Source organism: Eleutherodactylus coqui, chromosome 6 (assembly GCF_035609145.1).
Source record: "Eleutherodactylus coqui strain aEleCoq1 chromosome 6, aEleCoq1.hap1, whole genome shotgun sequence".
Taxonomy (NCBI): Eukaryota; Metazoa; Chordata; class Amphibia; order Anura; family Eleutherodactylidae; genus Eleutherodactylus; species Eleutherodactylus coqui.
Genome location: NC_089842.1, coordinates 235,289,348 through 235,303,566, shown reverse-complemented (window position 1 = coordinate 235,303,566; position 14,219 = coordinate 235,289,348). Strand labels below are relative to the sequence as shown.

The 14,219-nt window shown below is 47.5% G+C and overlaps 2 protein-coding genes across 2 annotated transcripts in view; both read right to left on the bottom strand.

Annotated features, from left to right (window-relative positions):
- Positions 1 to 14,219, bottom strand: part of LOC136633421 (death-associated protein kinase 2-like) — a 704,757-nt gene that overhangs the window by 604,781 nt on the left and 85,757 nt on the right. The gene's annotated exons all lie outside the window — the stretch shown is intronic.
- The window catches only part of LOC136631637 (signaling lymphocytic activation molecule-like), a 29,723-nt gene that overhangs the window by 2,368 nt on the left and 13,136 nt on the right, over positions 1 to 14,219 (bottom strand). Inside the window, exons 3-6 of the mRNA XM_066605922.1 lie at positions 13,638 to 13,904; positions 9,872 to 9,979; positions 6,014 to 6,141; positions 2,234 to 2,351 (exon numbers count right to left, since the gene is read on the bottom strand). Of these exons, the coding sequence (XP_066462019.1) occupies positions 2,234 to 2,351; positions 6,014 to 6,141; positions 9,872 to 9,979; positions 13,638 to 13,904 (621 nt within the window). The remainder of the gene's footprint in view (positions 1 to 2,233; positions 2,352 to 6,013; positions 6,142 to 9,871; positions 9,980 to 13,637; positions 13,905 to 14,219) is intronic.

Here is a 14,219-nt window from a genome sequence, read left to right as displayed (position 1 = left end):
TTCAACTATAGAGAGGATGTTAGCTGCGACTCACACTATAAGGTCTGCAGAATATATATGCGACACTAGGACCCAATCCATCTAAGCAATGGGTTATGGGGGCAGTTCCAAATTCTGCCTAGGACCCATAGGACTGTAATGACACTCCTGATTCTCTATTACCTCTGCAAAGGGCATTTGTCTATAAAAGTCTACAGAATTTGCTTACTTGACCCCTAGCCAAATAAAACAAATGGAAACTATTATGATGCGTACGCTCAATGATTCCTCCCCTGCCAGTTGCTCATATCCCGATACCGCCATCGCCAACTCTACACGGTATTATGCAGGTTGCATTGTAATAAAAAAAACGTGTTTTGGAGTTTGGAGGATGTGGGTGATGTCTTATTTCCTGAAGCAAAGCTTTGAAGCTGTTTCAGTGAGTACAGTACGGGAAATCATGTTCCCCCTGGTGAATAGCGATCACTGAATTAGTAATGTAGCGAATTACGACACCTTCTCATCCGTAGTTACACTTTGGTAAACATTTGCCATTTTACTAACCCTTTCCAATCCAACTTGTATCCTGGTTTTCCTAGGGGCTTACTCTTTTTCTGCTGTTATACAACGGCGCTATCTGCTGGCTAAAGCCAGTACTGCATGTGGTGACACGTTGGATAGGCTCCGACAGCAGAGAGGCTGGCAATATACAGTAAGAGAACCCCGACGGACGTCTTCCAACATCGGAGCTGTACAGCCCTAAATCATAATGTCTTCAGACGTCAGACAGTGGATTGGAAAGGGTTAATAGTGTTTTCCTCACAAGATATTCCCCCAAGACCAACACTATTAGGTAACATAGATGCTAAGGGGGAAGCCTTTCTACTAGCGGAGAGCTGCTGCAAAGAGTAGCGCAGAGAGGCCTGACATTAGTGTACGTTACTTTTTCCCCTATTGACTTGTATTAGTATAATCTGCACTTATGGAGTCATTGACTCCTTTAACTTTGGGCTATTACCAAGAGCAGCTCCAAGAGGCCTCTGGTCTTCTTCACCCTTTAACCTCTTTTTGAAGGATCTGATCTTAGCTGCTGGGAACCTCCTGGACATTAGCTCAAGGGTAATCTCAGTACAGTGACAGCTGACCTGAGTATGTCAAAAGGTACCAGAGTGTAGTACCAAAGGGATGGGCAAGGAGGTGGTCAAAATAAGAAGCTGAGGTTGGGGCAGGTGAAGTCCATGCAATATAGTAAATCAGGCAGGAGGACCGGGCAGGCAGCAATCAGGCAAAACGTATTGATAAAACATTGAAAGGTCAAGACAGGCAGAGTTCATGAAAGCTGGACATCGAGAAGAAGGAAAGGATGCAGAACACTTGGTATTGGAACAATGGGAATCTTATTGCTTAGGCATCATCCAGTGGAGGAGGGGCCTTAAAGCGATTGTCCGGACTTGGAGAAATGAAGATGGCCACACCAGCTTCTTAAGCTGCCTGATGTACGCTGTGCACAGCATGCATTATTAGTCTAAGACACTACACTTGCTTTGGAGGCCTTTCATATGGTTGCCATTCAGTGTATATCCATTCGTTGGAAAACAAGGGAGTAGATCTCCATCATCCAGTGTGTTCTACTATTATCACCAAGAAATTAAAGGGGTTCTTCAGTTGTAACGTATTGATGGCCTCTCCTCCAGATAGACCACTGCAGTGAGAATGGAGCTGTCTGTTTCCTGCAGGAATCAGCTCATTGTATGAGCACATCAACTCAGCAAACAGCTCATTGGCAGTGGTCCCAGGTGACAGATCCCTGCTAATCTATTATTAATGACCTATCCTGATGATAGGCCATCAGTAGTTTACAACTGCATAACCCCTTTAAAGTTGTACACAGGTCACATGAATAATTAGATTGTGGGTCAAGAGGGGTGTCCCCTCTTGACCCACGTCCCAGACCTCTCACCAGCCCAGCCAGAAACCTACTGCACTGATGAGAGGCAAAACCCTGAAACAGCTGTCTGTGTATGGTTTTCCGGCTTGGTTTCCTAATCCCAATCATTGTTTTACAGACTAGCTAAAGAGTAGTACATTAAGTTGAAGGAATGCTGCCATCCAATAGGTGGCGCTGCAGAGGTATTATTCCATCTTTCCATCTTCCTTATTTGCATCAATCAGATTATGAAACTGGGTAGCCAATGCCTAACACTCCCCCCCCCCCCCCCATTATTATATCATAGCATGGCGGCAATTTACTTACACACTCTGGTCTCTTCAGTTATGGATCGTAATTGGGCGTTATCTCTGCATGGACCAGCCAGATCATACACCGTTGAGTAAGAGGGGCTTTTTGGTGCGTTCGTGTATACACTCTGATTCTTAAAAATACAAGTAAAGACATAGAAGCGGGATGAAGACAGTTTCACTTAATTCTATGGCTATTTCCTTGCACACACAAAATGTAATTCCACTTCCGAGCTTCTTTGTAGAATGGCAATTAAAGGGGTTGTCCAAAACCTTTACTGTTGATGACCTATCCTAGTTGACAGGCAGGGGGTCTGCCGCTTGGGATCTCCACTGATCAGATGATCGCCTGACCTGCTCTCAGTGCAGACAGCAGTAGAAGCAGATAGCACCAATCGTATTGCAGCAGCTTAGGTTGGCATCGCATTGAATTCAATGGGAGCTGTGCCTGCTCTACCAAACCAGGCCACTGCAACACAGACAGCACTATCTGCCTCAACTGCTGTCCACACTGACAGCGGGCCCTGGGATCAGCGAGGATCCCAAGTGGCAGACCTCCGCTGCTCAACTAGTGATGACCATATCCTATCCATAGATCATTAATAGAAAAACTCCTGAACAACCCCTTTAATGAACATGATAAGAGTTAGCTAAAATTACTCATCAACAATGTGGTACTAAATTACAATATCCTACCGAACGTAATTGGACCCCTGAGCAGGAATCAAAAGTAGTATTTATTTCCATATGTTAATACTTAAAGGGGTTGTCCCGCGCCGAAACGGGTTTTTTTTTTTTTCAACCCCCCCCCGTTCGGCGCGAGACAACCCCGATGCAGGGGTTAAAAAAGAACACCGGACAGCGCTTACCTGAATCCCCGCGCGCCGGTGACTTCTTACTTACCCGGTGAAGATGGCCGCCGGCATCTTCTCCCTCGGTGGACCGCAGGGCTTCTGTGCGGTCCATTGCCGATTCCAGCCTCCTGATTGGCTGGAATCGGCACGTGACGGGGCGGAGCTACACGGAGCTACACGGAGCCCCATTGAGAAAAGCAGAAGACCCGGACTGCGCAAGCGCGTCTAATTTGGCCATTAGACGGCGAAAATTAGACGGCAACCATGGAGACGAGGACGCCAGCAACAGAGCAGGTAAGTGAATAACTTCTTATAACTTCTGTATGGCTCATAATTAATGCACAATGTACATTACAAAGTGCATTAACATGGCCATACAGAAGTGTATAGACCCACTTGCTGCCGCGGGACAACCCCTTTAATGGGCTCCTTTGGCCCTAATGACATGGGATACTCTCCAAGGTATACTTTCTATTAACGTCCGATACACTTCAGCTGGTATTTCCCTCCATTCACCTTGCAAATGTCCGGTGAGTTTTTTCAAAAAAGATGCATCGATCGTGGAGCAAGGAGCATCATTATGGAAAAGTTAAGCAATTAAAGAACTAATCATGCTGCTCCATCTTCAGATCAGAGAATCTGATGTCATAAGAGCCAAAGCAACGCCACTACTAGGGTGCATTCACATGAACGTATATCGGCTCGGTTTTCACGCCGAGCCGATATACGTCGTCCTCGTGTGCAGAGGGGGGGATGGAAGAGCCAGGAGCAGGAACTGAGCTCCCGCCCCCTCTCTGTCTCCTCTCCGCCCCTCTGCACTATTTGCTATGGGGAGAGGTGGGATGAGGGCGGGGCTAATTCCCGGACCTTAGCCCCGCCCCATCACGCCTCCTCTCATTGCAAATAGTGCAGAGGGGCGGAGAGGAGGCAGAGAGGGGGCGGGAGCTCAGTTCCTGCTTCTGGCTCTTCCATCCTCCCCCCCCCCTGCAGAGAGAGACAACGTATATCGTCTCGGCGTGAAAACCGAGCCGATATACGGTCGTGTGAATGCACCCTTAAAATGTGGAAAGAAATACAACTTTTCATTCTTGCTCAATTGTCCGTTTTCTTTTGTTAGGATAGTGTATAAAACTAGTACGAAATTATATGAAATGTTTAGTTGTAGTTTTTAAGGCAGCACTTACTTTTTAATTAAGCTACGAGTTGGATAGCAATACATGGTGTCATACGGTTGTTCTGGGTCACTAAGTCTAACGCTATATTTTGTTCAAAGGAGCCAGAGACAAACATGAAATAATAAGAGATGTCCAGAAGGAGTTAAAAACTTTTTCACAGCAGTATAGAATGTATATACACATATTTATATATGTGAAACAGTTGGAGCTGGTGGTCTGTAGGGGGCATCCTGAGCCCCGTCACCTTGTGTGCCCTCACACATCCACTGGTCCCAACACCCCTAACAGTCTATTGAGATGCTCCTCTCTACTGGTGGTCTGTCGGTCGTCCTGAGCCCGGTCACCTTGTGTGCCCTCACACATCCACTGGTTCCAACACCCCCTAACAGTCTGGTCAGACGCTCCTCTCTACTGGTGGTCTGTAGAGAGCGTCCTGAGCCCCGTCACCTTGTGTGCCCTCACATATCCACTGGTCCCAACACCTATAACAATCTGGTCAGATGCTCCTCTCTACTGGTGGTTTGTAGGGGGCATCCTGAGCCCGATCACCTTGCGTGCCCTCACACACCCACTGGTCCCAACACCTCCTAATAGTCTGGTCAGATGCTCCTCTCTACTGGTGGTCTGTAGGGGGCATCCTGAGCCTGATCACCTTGCATGCCCTCACACACCCACTGGTCCCAACACCTCCTAATAGTCTGGTCAGATGCTCCTCTCTACTGGTGGTCTGTAGGGGGCATCCTGAGCCCGATCACCTTGCGTGCCCTCACACACCCACTGGTCCCAACACCCCTAACAGTCTGTTGAGATGCTCCTCTCTATGGGTGGTCTGTCGGGGGTCCTGAGCCCGTCACCTTGTGTGCCCTCACACATCCACTGGTCCCAACACCCCCTAACAGTCTGGTCAGACGCTCCTCTCTACTGGTGGTCTGTAGAGGGCATCCTGAGCCCCGTCACCTTGTGTGCCCTCACATATCCACTGGTCCCAACACCCATAACAATCTGGTCAGATGCTCCTCTCTACTGGTGGTCTGTAGAGGGTGTCCTGAGCCCGGTCGCCTTGTGTGCCCTCACACATCCACTGGTCCCAACACCTCCTAATAGTCTGGTCAGATGCTCCTCTCTACTGGTGGTCTGTAGGGGGCATCCTGAGCCCGATCACCTTGCGTGCCCTCACACACCCACTGGTCCCAACACCCCTAACAGTCTGTTGAGATGCTCCTCTCTATGGGTGGTCTGTCGGGGGTCCTGAGCCCGTCACCTTGTGTGCCCTCACACATCCACTGGTCCCAACACCCCCTAACAGTCTGGTCAGACGCTCCTCTCTACTGGTGGTCTGTAGAGGGCATCCTGAGCCCCGTCACCTTGTGTGCCCTCACATATCCACTGGTCCCAACACCCATAACAATCTGGTCAGATGCTCCTCTCTACTGGTGGTCTGTAGAGGGTGTCCTGAGCCCGGTCGCCTTGTGTGCCCTCACACATCCACTGGTCCCAACACCTCCTAACAGTCTGGTCAGATGCTCCTCTCTACTGGTGGTCTGTCGGGGGTCCTGAGGCCGGTCACCTGGTGTTCCCTCACACATCCACTGGTCCCAACACCTCCTAACAGTCTAGTCAGAACAGCCCAGGTGGTGGCAATTCGTTTATTTTCCAATCATTAACATATCTACCTGAGAAGAAACTGCATGCCGTGTTTTACAGAAAAATGACAACTTCTTCTAGGAGAGGGATTGTTTTGATGTAGTGTGTATACATATTACATACCTTGGGTCTCTGGACTTTGGCATACACAGTTTGGTTGCTTTCATGTATCTGCTCTGATACTGGCTCCGGAGCTGGGGGTCTACTTTGGGAGCTACTTGGGAGACTTATGCATTGTTTGGTGGACATACCTATGAAGAGTAAAAAAAAACAAGCTATATTAGAAGTTTTACTGTATCCCAATTAGTGGTGTTGACAGAAGACTGCGTCCCCACAGCAAGTATGAATATGGTGCTTCCATTAAAGCGCTGGGTGTTGACACTTTTTCAAGACACTTGGGCCACCTTCCCACCTCAGTGTTATAGCATTACTAGTAATTATTAGGAAACTATATTGCCAGTGTTTCTGGTGGCACAATGCACCATACAGCTGTGCTACATAGTACATCAATTATGATCTCCACACATTACACACACAGCTCTACTACATCCATCTTGATTTCCACACATTACAGACACAGCTCTACTACAGCCATCCTGACCCTACACATTACACACACAGCTCTATGACATCCATCTTGATTGCCACACATTACATACACAGCACATTACATATACAGCTCTGCTAGATCCATCCTGACCCCATGCATTACACACACAGCTCTACTAACTGCATGCTGACCCCGCACATTACACACACAGAGCTCTACTACATCCATCCTGACTTAACACACAGCACATTACACACACAGCTTTACTACATCCATCCCCCCCCCACACACACACATTACACACACAGTACATTACAGACACAGCTCTACTACATCCATCCTGACTTCACACATAACACACACAGCACATTACACAAACAGCTCTACCACATCCATCTTGATTCCCACACATCACACACCAAGCTCTACTACATTCATCTTGATTCCCACACAGCACATTACACACACAGCTCTACTACATGCATGTTGACCCCACACATTACTCACACAGTACATTACACACACAGTTCTACTACATCCACCCTGACCCACACATTACACACAGAGCACATTACACACTCAGCTCTACTACATCCATCCTGATTTCCACACATTACTCACACACAGCTCGACTACATGCATGCTGACCACACACATTACACACACAGCACATTACACATACAGCTCTACTACGTCCATCCTGACTTCACACATGACACACACAGCACATTACACACACAGTTATACTACATCCATCCTGATTTCCACACATTACTCACACACAGCACATTACACACACAGCTCTACTACATCCATCATGACCTCACACATTACACACACAGCCCATTACACACACAGCTTTACTACATCCATCCTGACCCAAACATTACACACATAGCACTAGTACATCTATCCTGACTTCACACATGACACACACAGCACATTACACATAAAGCTCTACTACATCCTTCCTGATTCCCACACATTACTCACACACAGCACATTACACACAGCTTTACTACACCCATCCAACTCCACACATTACATACACAGCTCTACTACATCCATCATGACTTCACACATGATACACACAGTGCATTACACACACAGCTTTACTACATCCATTCTGATTCCCAAACATGACACACACAGCTCTGCTACATCCTGATTCACACAGACACAGCTCTGCTACATGGTACATCCATTATGATCCCCACACATCACACATACAGCTCTAGTACATCCATCTTGATTCCCACACATTACACACACACAACTCTACTACATCCATCCTGACCCCACACATGACACATACAAAACATTACACACAGCTCTGCTACATGGTACATCCATTATGATCCCCACACATCACACATACAACTTTACTACATCCATCTTGATTCCCACACATTACACACACAACTTTACTACATCCATCTTGATTCCCACACATTACACACGCAGCTCTACTACATCCATTCTGACCCCACACATTACACATACAACACATGACACACATAGCCCTACTACATCCATCCCAACCCCACACATTGCGCACACAGCTCTACTTATCCATCCTGATTCAGACACATGACACACACAGCTCTGCTACATGCTGATTCACACACACACACACAGCTCTGCTTCATCAACATCCATCCTGATTTCCACACATCACCAGACTCCTGGATACAGTGATGAGCCCCTGGTCATGTGATCCCTGACTCAACCCACAGAGGTGATCACATGACTGTGGCATCATTACAGGTTCTGGTGGCTGCTGTTGGCTTATCCAGTATCCAGTCTTTTTACCATACTGCACAATGGCTCCTCCCACAGTAACGACTTCACCGCAGGTCCTTCAGCCCACCAGATCCCTATGGTGGTGGTGGTAGGTTGGTGTCTCCTGTCAGGACCGCTGAGTTGTGTCTGAGATAATAACGGCTTAGTTGTATTCTCATTTTGTTATTTTTGTCATCCCCTCTTCAAGAGCGCTAACTGTGGTGTTCTTCTATCAGTCAGGCTCTGTGTTTTACATATGCTGTAGGACCTGTGATGACGTCACCAGGGCCTGAAGCGATGACATCACCAGTGCCAGAGCGATAACATCACCAGGGGCAGAGCATCAGAAGCACTCACATACATACTAATGGACAAGTGGTTGTTAGTAGTTTGATAAGGGGGATTCATAAAAGGAGTTACACCAAAAATCTGGTGTAAAAAAGTCAAACATTTTTGCACAAGTTCTACTTGTGAAAAAGAGTGGCCAGGGCTTAGCAGGGAGAGGGTGGTGCAGAGTACAATGGAAATGTACACCAGGCTTTACCTGCTGTAGACTTCAGGGGGAGGCACAGGGTGTGGCCCAAAGTGCAACAGATGTGTATTAATACATTTGGTTCACCTCACTCCAATGGTATATCTGTAAGTATGGTGCATAAAATGCCAGTCTTAGATAAATATGCCCTCTAATACCTCTGAAGTCCTATACAGGTTCTTGCCACTAAGTAGTAAAGTGGTCAGGAACACCCAGAGCTGGAATGTGGCCAACGTATAGTCGGCTCCTATGGTATGCATGCATTTGGCCTTAAAAGAGAACTAAGACAAGGCCCTCAATATTAGGGTGCAAAGGGCAGTGCTGGGGTCATAAGCTCAAATCTGACTAAAAGCAACATCCGCATGGAGTTTGCATGCTCTCCCTGGGTTTGGAGGCAGCAGATTATAAAGGTTACTGGGCACAGGATTACAGAGCTAATTAGTGATAAGGAAATCTCATTAATAGCGCTGTTAAAGGTTTATCGTGGATTGTATTGTGAGGCTGCATTCAGACGAACGTATATCGGCTCGGTTTTCACCCCGAGCCGATATACGTTGTCCTCGTGTGCAGGGGGGGGGGGGGATGAAAGAGCCAGGAGCAGGAACTAAGCTCCCGCCCCCTCTCTGCCTCCTCTCCGCCCCTCTGCACTATTTGCAATGAAAGGAGGCGGGACAGGGGCGGGGCTAATTGCCGCCACTTAACCTGCCCCTGTCCCGCCTCTCCCCATTGCAAATAGTGCAGAGGGGCGGAGAGGAGGCAGAGAGGGCGCGGGAGCTCAGATCCTGCTCCTGGCTCTTCCATCCCCCCCCCCCTGCACACGAGGACAACGTATATTGGCTCGGCGTGAAAACCGAGCCGATATACGCTCGTCTGAATGCAGCCTAAGAACGGGATGACAGTATTCTTTTAAATCCTTATTATCAACAACATGGAAAGGCGTAGTATATGGCTACAAGATGAAAAAAATGGGCTCCACTTACTTTATCCCCTCCCTGTTATTTATCACCACATGAGAACAGATTACATCACTTGCAAATGTATAGCTGGATCAAAAGATCTGTACAAAGTCAATCAAAATGTGGATTAGAGAATGCAGAAGACTGCACATCCCACTTACCCTGCCTGCATAGTTTTTTCATTACCATGATCATCAGCGCAATTAATATGGCAAGAGCAATGAATGTCGGTATTAAAATATAACGCATTAAACCAAGATGTCTATTACCTAGGAAAAAAGAGAAATGCGTTAGTACTGGTGCCGCACATTTTTCTCAGACAGATCTGTAAATGATGAGAGTTGTGGTGATTAGATGAACGGTTTTATCACCGGAGACCCTAAGGGTGAAGTCACACGAACGTATATCGGCTCGGTTTTCACGCCGAGCCGATATACGTTGTCCTCGTGTGCAGGGGGGGGGGGGGGGGGATGGAAGAGCCAAGTGCAGGAACTGAGCTCCCGCCCCCTCTCTGCCTCAGCACTATTTGCAATGGGGAAGGTGGGACGGGGCGGGGCTAATTCTCGGAACTTAACCCCGCCCCGTCCAGCCTCTTCCCATTACAAATAGTGCAGAGGGGTCCTGCTCCTGGCTCTTCCATCCTCCCCCCCTCCTGCACACGAGGACAACGTATATCGGCTCGGCGTGAAAACCGAGCCGATATACGTTCGTGTGACTTCACCCTCAAAGTGGTTCCCCCTTGGCCTATAAGAGGCTCTCGGAGTCTTCTTGTGTCTAGTGACTTCTTCTTCCTCTTGTGTGGAGCTTGTTGACCACTAGACGCCTCTACGATGCAGAGAAGAGATTTCAACCCGTTAGCAGAGTCAGAGAGGGGGCTGTGATCCTATCCCATTGCTTTCAACGGGGCCGCGCTGCTGCAGCCTTATTGAAAGCAATCGAATTAAGGCTACCACCATGGCAATGATTTTCGGGGAGGGGCTTGAAATATAAGACCTTTTTTAAAAAATCAGGGCAAGCTCTAAAAAAAGTAAAAAGAAAAAAAAAAAGATTAACTCGCCTAGAAGAGCTGTCTGGCTCTTCTCTCCGACCCCGGCAGTCATCTTCTGTGTTCTGGAAACTGGGGATTGAAAAATCCCCGCCTCCAGAAAGCGCTGCCTCTGATTGGCTGAGCGCTGTGGCCAATCAGAGGCAGCACTGAGCTGTCATTTAATGAAAGCAATGGGATAGCATTGCGGACTTCTGCCACAGCTGTGACAGGGCATTCCTTCATCCCTGCAGTCCTCATGGGGACGAAGGAATCCCCTGCCATAGCTGTTACAGGGGGAGCCCCTGGCCACATTGAAAACAATGGGCGATATTGCAGATTCTTCTTTGCAATGCAAGGTTACAGTGAAAACATTGCTAATGATGAAACCATTGAAAATCATTGGTTTCATTATCATGCGTTTTCACTCACTCTCACATCGCAGGATATCGTATCGCCAGTGGGTGTGAGCCCTTAGGCTGCTCTCACATCTGCGTGGGTTTCGTTTTCCTACTCCATTATGGGAGCAGTAAAGGGGAATCCTCTAGCCAAACAGAACGGACCACATTGACTATAATAGGGTCTGTTTAGGTACCATTCAGCTGACCAGTTTTTTACCAGACGAAAAACAGATCTGCAATGAAACCTCCAAATGCGGCTTCCAGTGTAGATGTGAATGCAGCCTTAGTTAACTGTAGTCAATGCTAGGAAAACCTACTGTGAAATTAAACTGCTTGCTCACTGTTAGAACATTGTTTATTTTTGTTTTCGTTGTTCACAAATAAATATTGCATATTTTTGTAACTCTATTGGCTGCATCGTGACTAGAGATGAGCGAGCACCGAAATGCTCGGGTGCTCGTTACTCGAGTCGAACTTTCAGTGATGCTCGAGAGTTCGTTTCGAGTAACGAACCCCATTGAAGTCAATGGGCGACTCGAGCATTTTTGTATATGACTGGTGCTCCGCTAAGGTTTTCATTTGTGAAAATCTTAGCAAATCACCAAAGTCATGTAAAAAACACAGAAATGGATAGGGCAGGCGAGAAGCAACATGCAGGGCTGCATTTTGGGCTCCGAGGTCTCACTATTAAGCCACAATAGTGGCAAGAGTGAGACCCCCCCCCCCCCCGCACTGTCAGCATAACGATCGTTCTCCTCTGCCACAGCTGTAACAGCTGTGGCAGAGAAGAACGATGTTAGCCCATTGAATTCAATGGAGCCGGCAATACAGCCAGCTCCATTGAAAGCAATGGGCTGCCGGCGAGCACAGGATGAATTTTCGGGAAGGGCTTAAAAATATAAGCCCTTACCTGAAAATCATCCTAAAATGTGTAAAAAAAAAAATAAAAAAATGTATACTCACCTTTCCGCTGCAGCCGGAGTTCAGCCACGTCTGGCCGGCAGGTCTCCTGAACTGCTTTCTGTAGTATTCAGCAGCCGGGGATTTAAAATCACCGCCTGCTGAATGAGCTGCCTCTGATTGGTCACAGTCTCACCAATCAGAGGCAGCTCTCACTCACACCCATTCCCTGAAAATATAAGCCCTTCCCTGAAAAAGAAAGATTTTAGTGTAACAAAGAATAAAAATGCAGGCATTCTCTACAATGGAGCCGCTGCTGCTGCAGGCGACTCCATTGAAGACAATGGTCTGCTGGCACACCTGAATTCCTTTTCAGGGAAGGGCTTTACATATAAGCCATTCCCTGGAAATGAATTAAAAGTGATATAAAAAACAAAAAAAAATAGATACTCACCTCCCTTCAACTGCTGGGGCACAGCTGCGTCTTCTCCTGCTGTCCCCTGGACTGTGGTGCTGAACTGCTGATCTATCACCAGCCGGGGATTTAAAATCCCCACCCGCTGAATGAGCTGCCTCTGATTGGTCACAGCCTCACCAATCAGAGGCAGCTCTCACTTACACCCATTCATGAATTCATGAATGGGTGAATGCTGCCTCTGATTTGTCCCTGCGCTGAGCCAATCAGAGGCAGCACTCACTCACCCATTCATGAATTCATGAATGGGTGTGAGTGAGAGCTGCCTCTGATTGGTAAGGCTGTGACCAATCAGAGGCAGCTCATTCAGCAGGCGGGGATTTTAAATCCTCGGCTGCTGAATACTACTCAGTGCAGTTCAGAAGAACTGCCGGCCAGAAGCGGCTGAATTCCGGCTGCAGCGGAAAGGTGAGTATACATTTTTTTTTTACACATTTTAGGATGATTTTCAGGTAAGGGCTTATATTTTTAAGCCCTTCCCGAAAATTCATCCCACGCTCGCCGGCAGCCCATTGCTTTCAATGGAGCCGGCTGTATTGCCGGCTCCATTGAATTCAATGGTCAGTGCTCGTTTAATCGAGATGAGTACCGCGTGGTGCTCGTCTCGAGTAACGAGCATCTCGAGCACCCTAATACTCGAACGAGCATCAAGCTCAGACGAGTATGCTCGCTCATCTCTAATCGTGACACCACCACCCGCAACGAAAATCTGCAGATTTCAAAATGCATTGGGTTGTATGCAATCTTATGGACATGGACCGCAGCTATTGCTAATTAAATTCAATCAATGGCCAAATACCACACAGCAAAGGGTTTTACCATGAATTTCCAACACAGTTTTAAACACATTTTGCCTGTAAATGCTGTGCGGTCAACAACCACATCTTAAAACCGTAGCAATTTGCAGTCAAATAAATGCAGTTTGCAGCATGGTAATTGGCCATGCCGCACACTCTCGTAATATAGAAAGTCAAGCAAGAAGTCTTTTTGTGGCCCAGTCGTAACCTATTTAACTTTAGGGGGTGAATTCACACTCAATGAAAAATCGCCTTTGAATCATCCCTCTCTTCCATGGGCTCATAGAAACTAAAGGGGCTACTTGTATGTCAGCATAGCATTGGACTTACCAGTGTCTGGGTTACAGGCGGATAACAGTTTGTGCTCACTGGATTGCTTGCTTACAGGATTTTGGGCTGTGCACTTGTACGTGCTGTTAGCGTTGTTACTAGTGATGCTGATCTCCAATGTGCCGCTCTCATGATTCAGCTTCTCATCGTCTTTCATCCAACTGAATGTCACATTCTCCCCCGTCTGCATGGAGCACTTCATGGAGACCTTACACGTGTTGTTCTGGGAGTCCTCTGTTACTATCACCCTCAGATTGCAGATCTGTTCTGTTCCAATGAAAATATGATAAATGATCAACAAAAAAAAGCTAACTTTTTCCTTTGGTTTAAAGGGGTTGTCCCGCGCCGAAACGGTTTTTTTTTTTTTTTTAACCCCCCCCCCCCCCCCGTTCGGCGCGAGACAACCCCGATGCAGGGGTTAAAAAAACAACCCGCACAGCGCTTACCTGAATCCCGGCGGTCCGGCGTCTTCATACTTACCTGCTGAAGATGGCCGCCGGGATCCTCTGTCTCCGTGGACCGCAGGGCTTCTGTGCGGTCCATTGCCGATTCCAGCCTCCTGATTGGCTGGAATCGGCACGT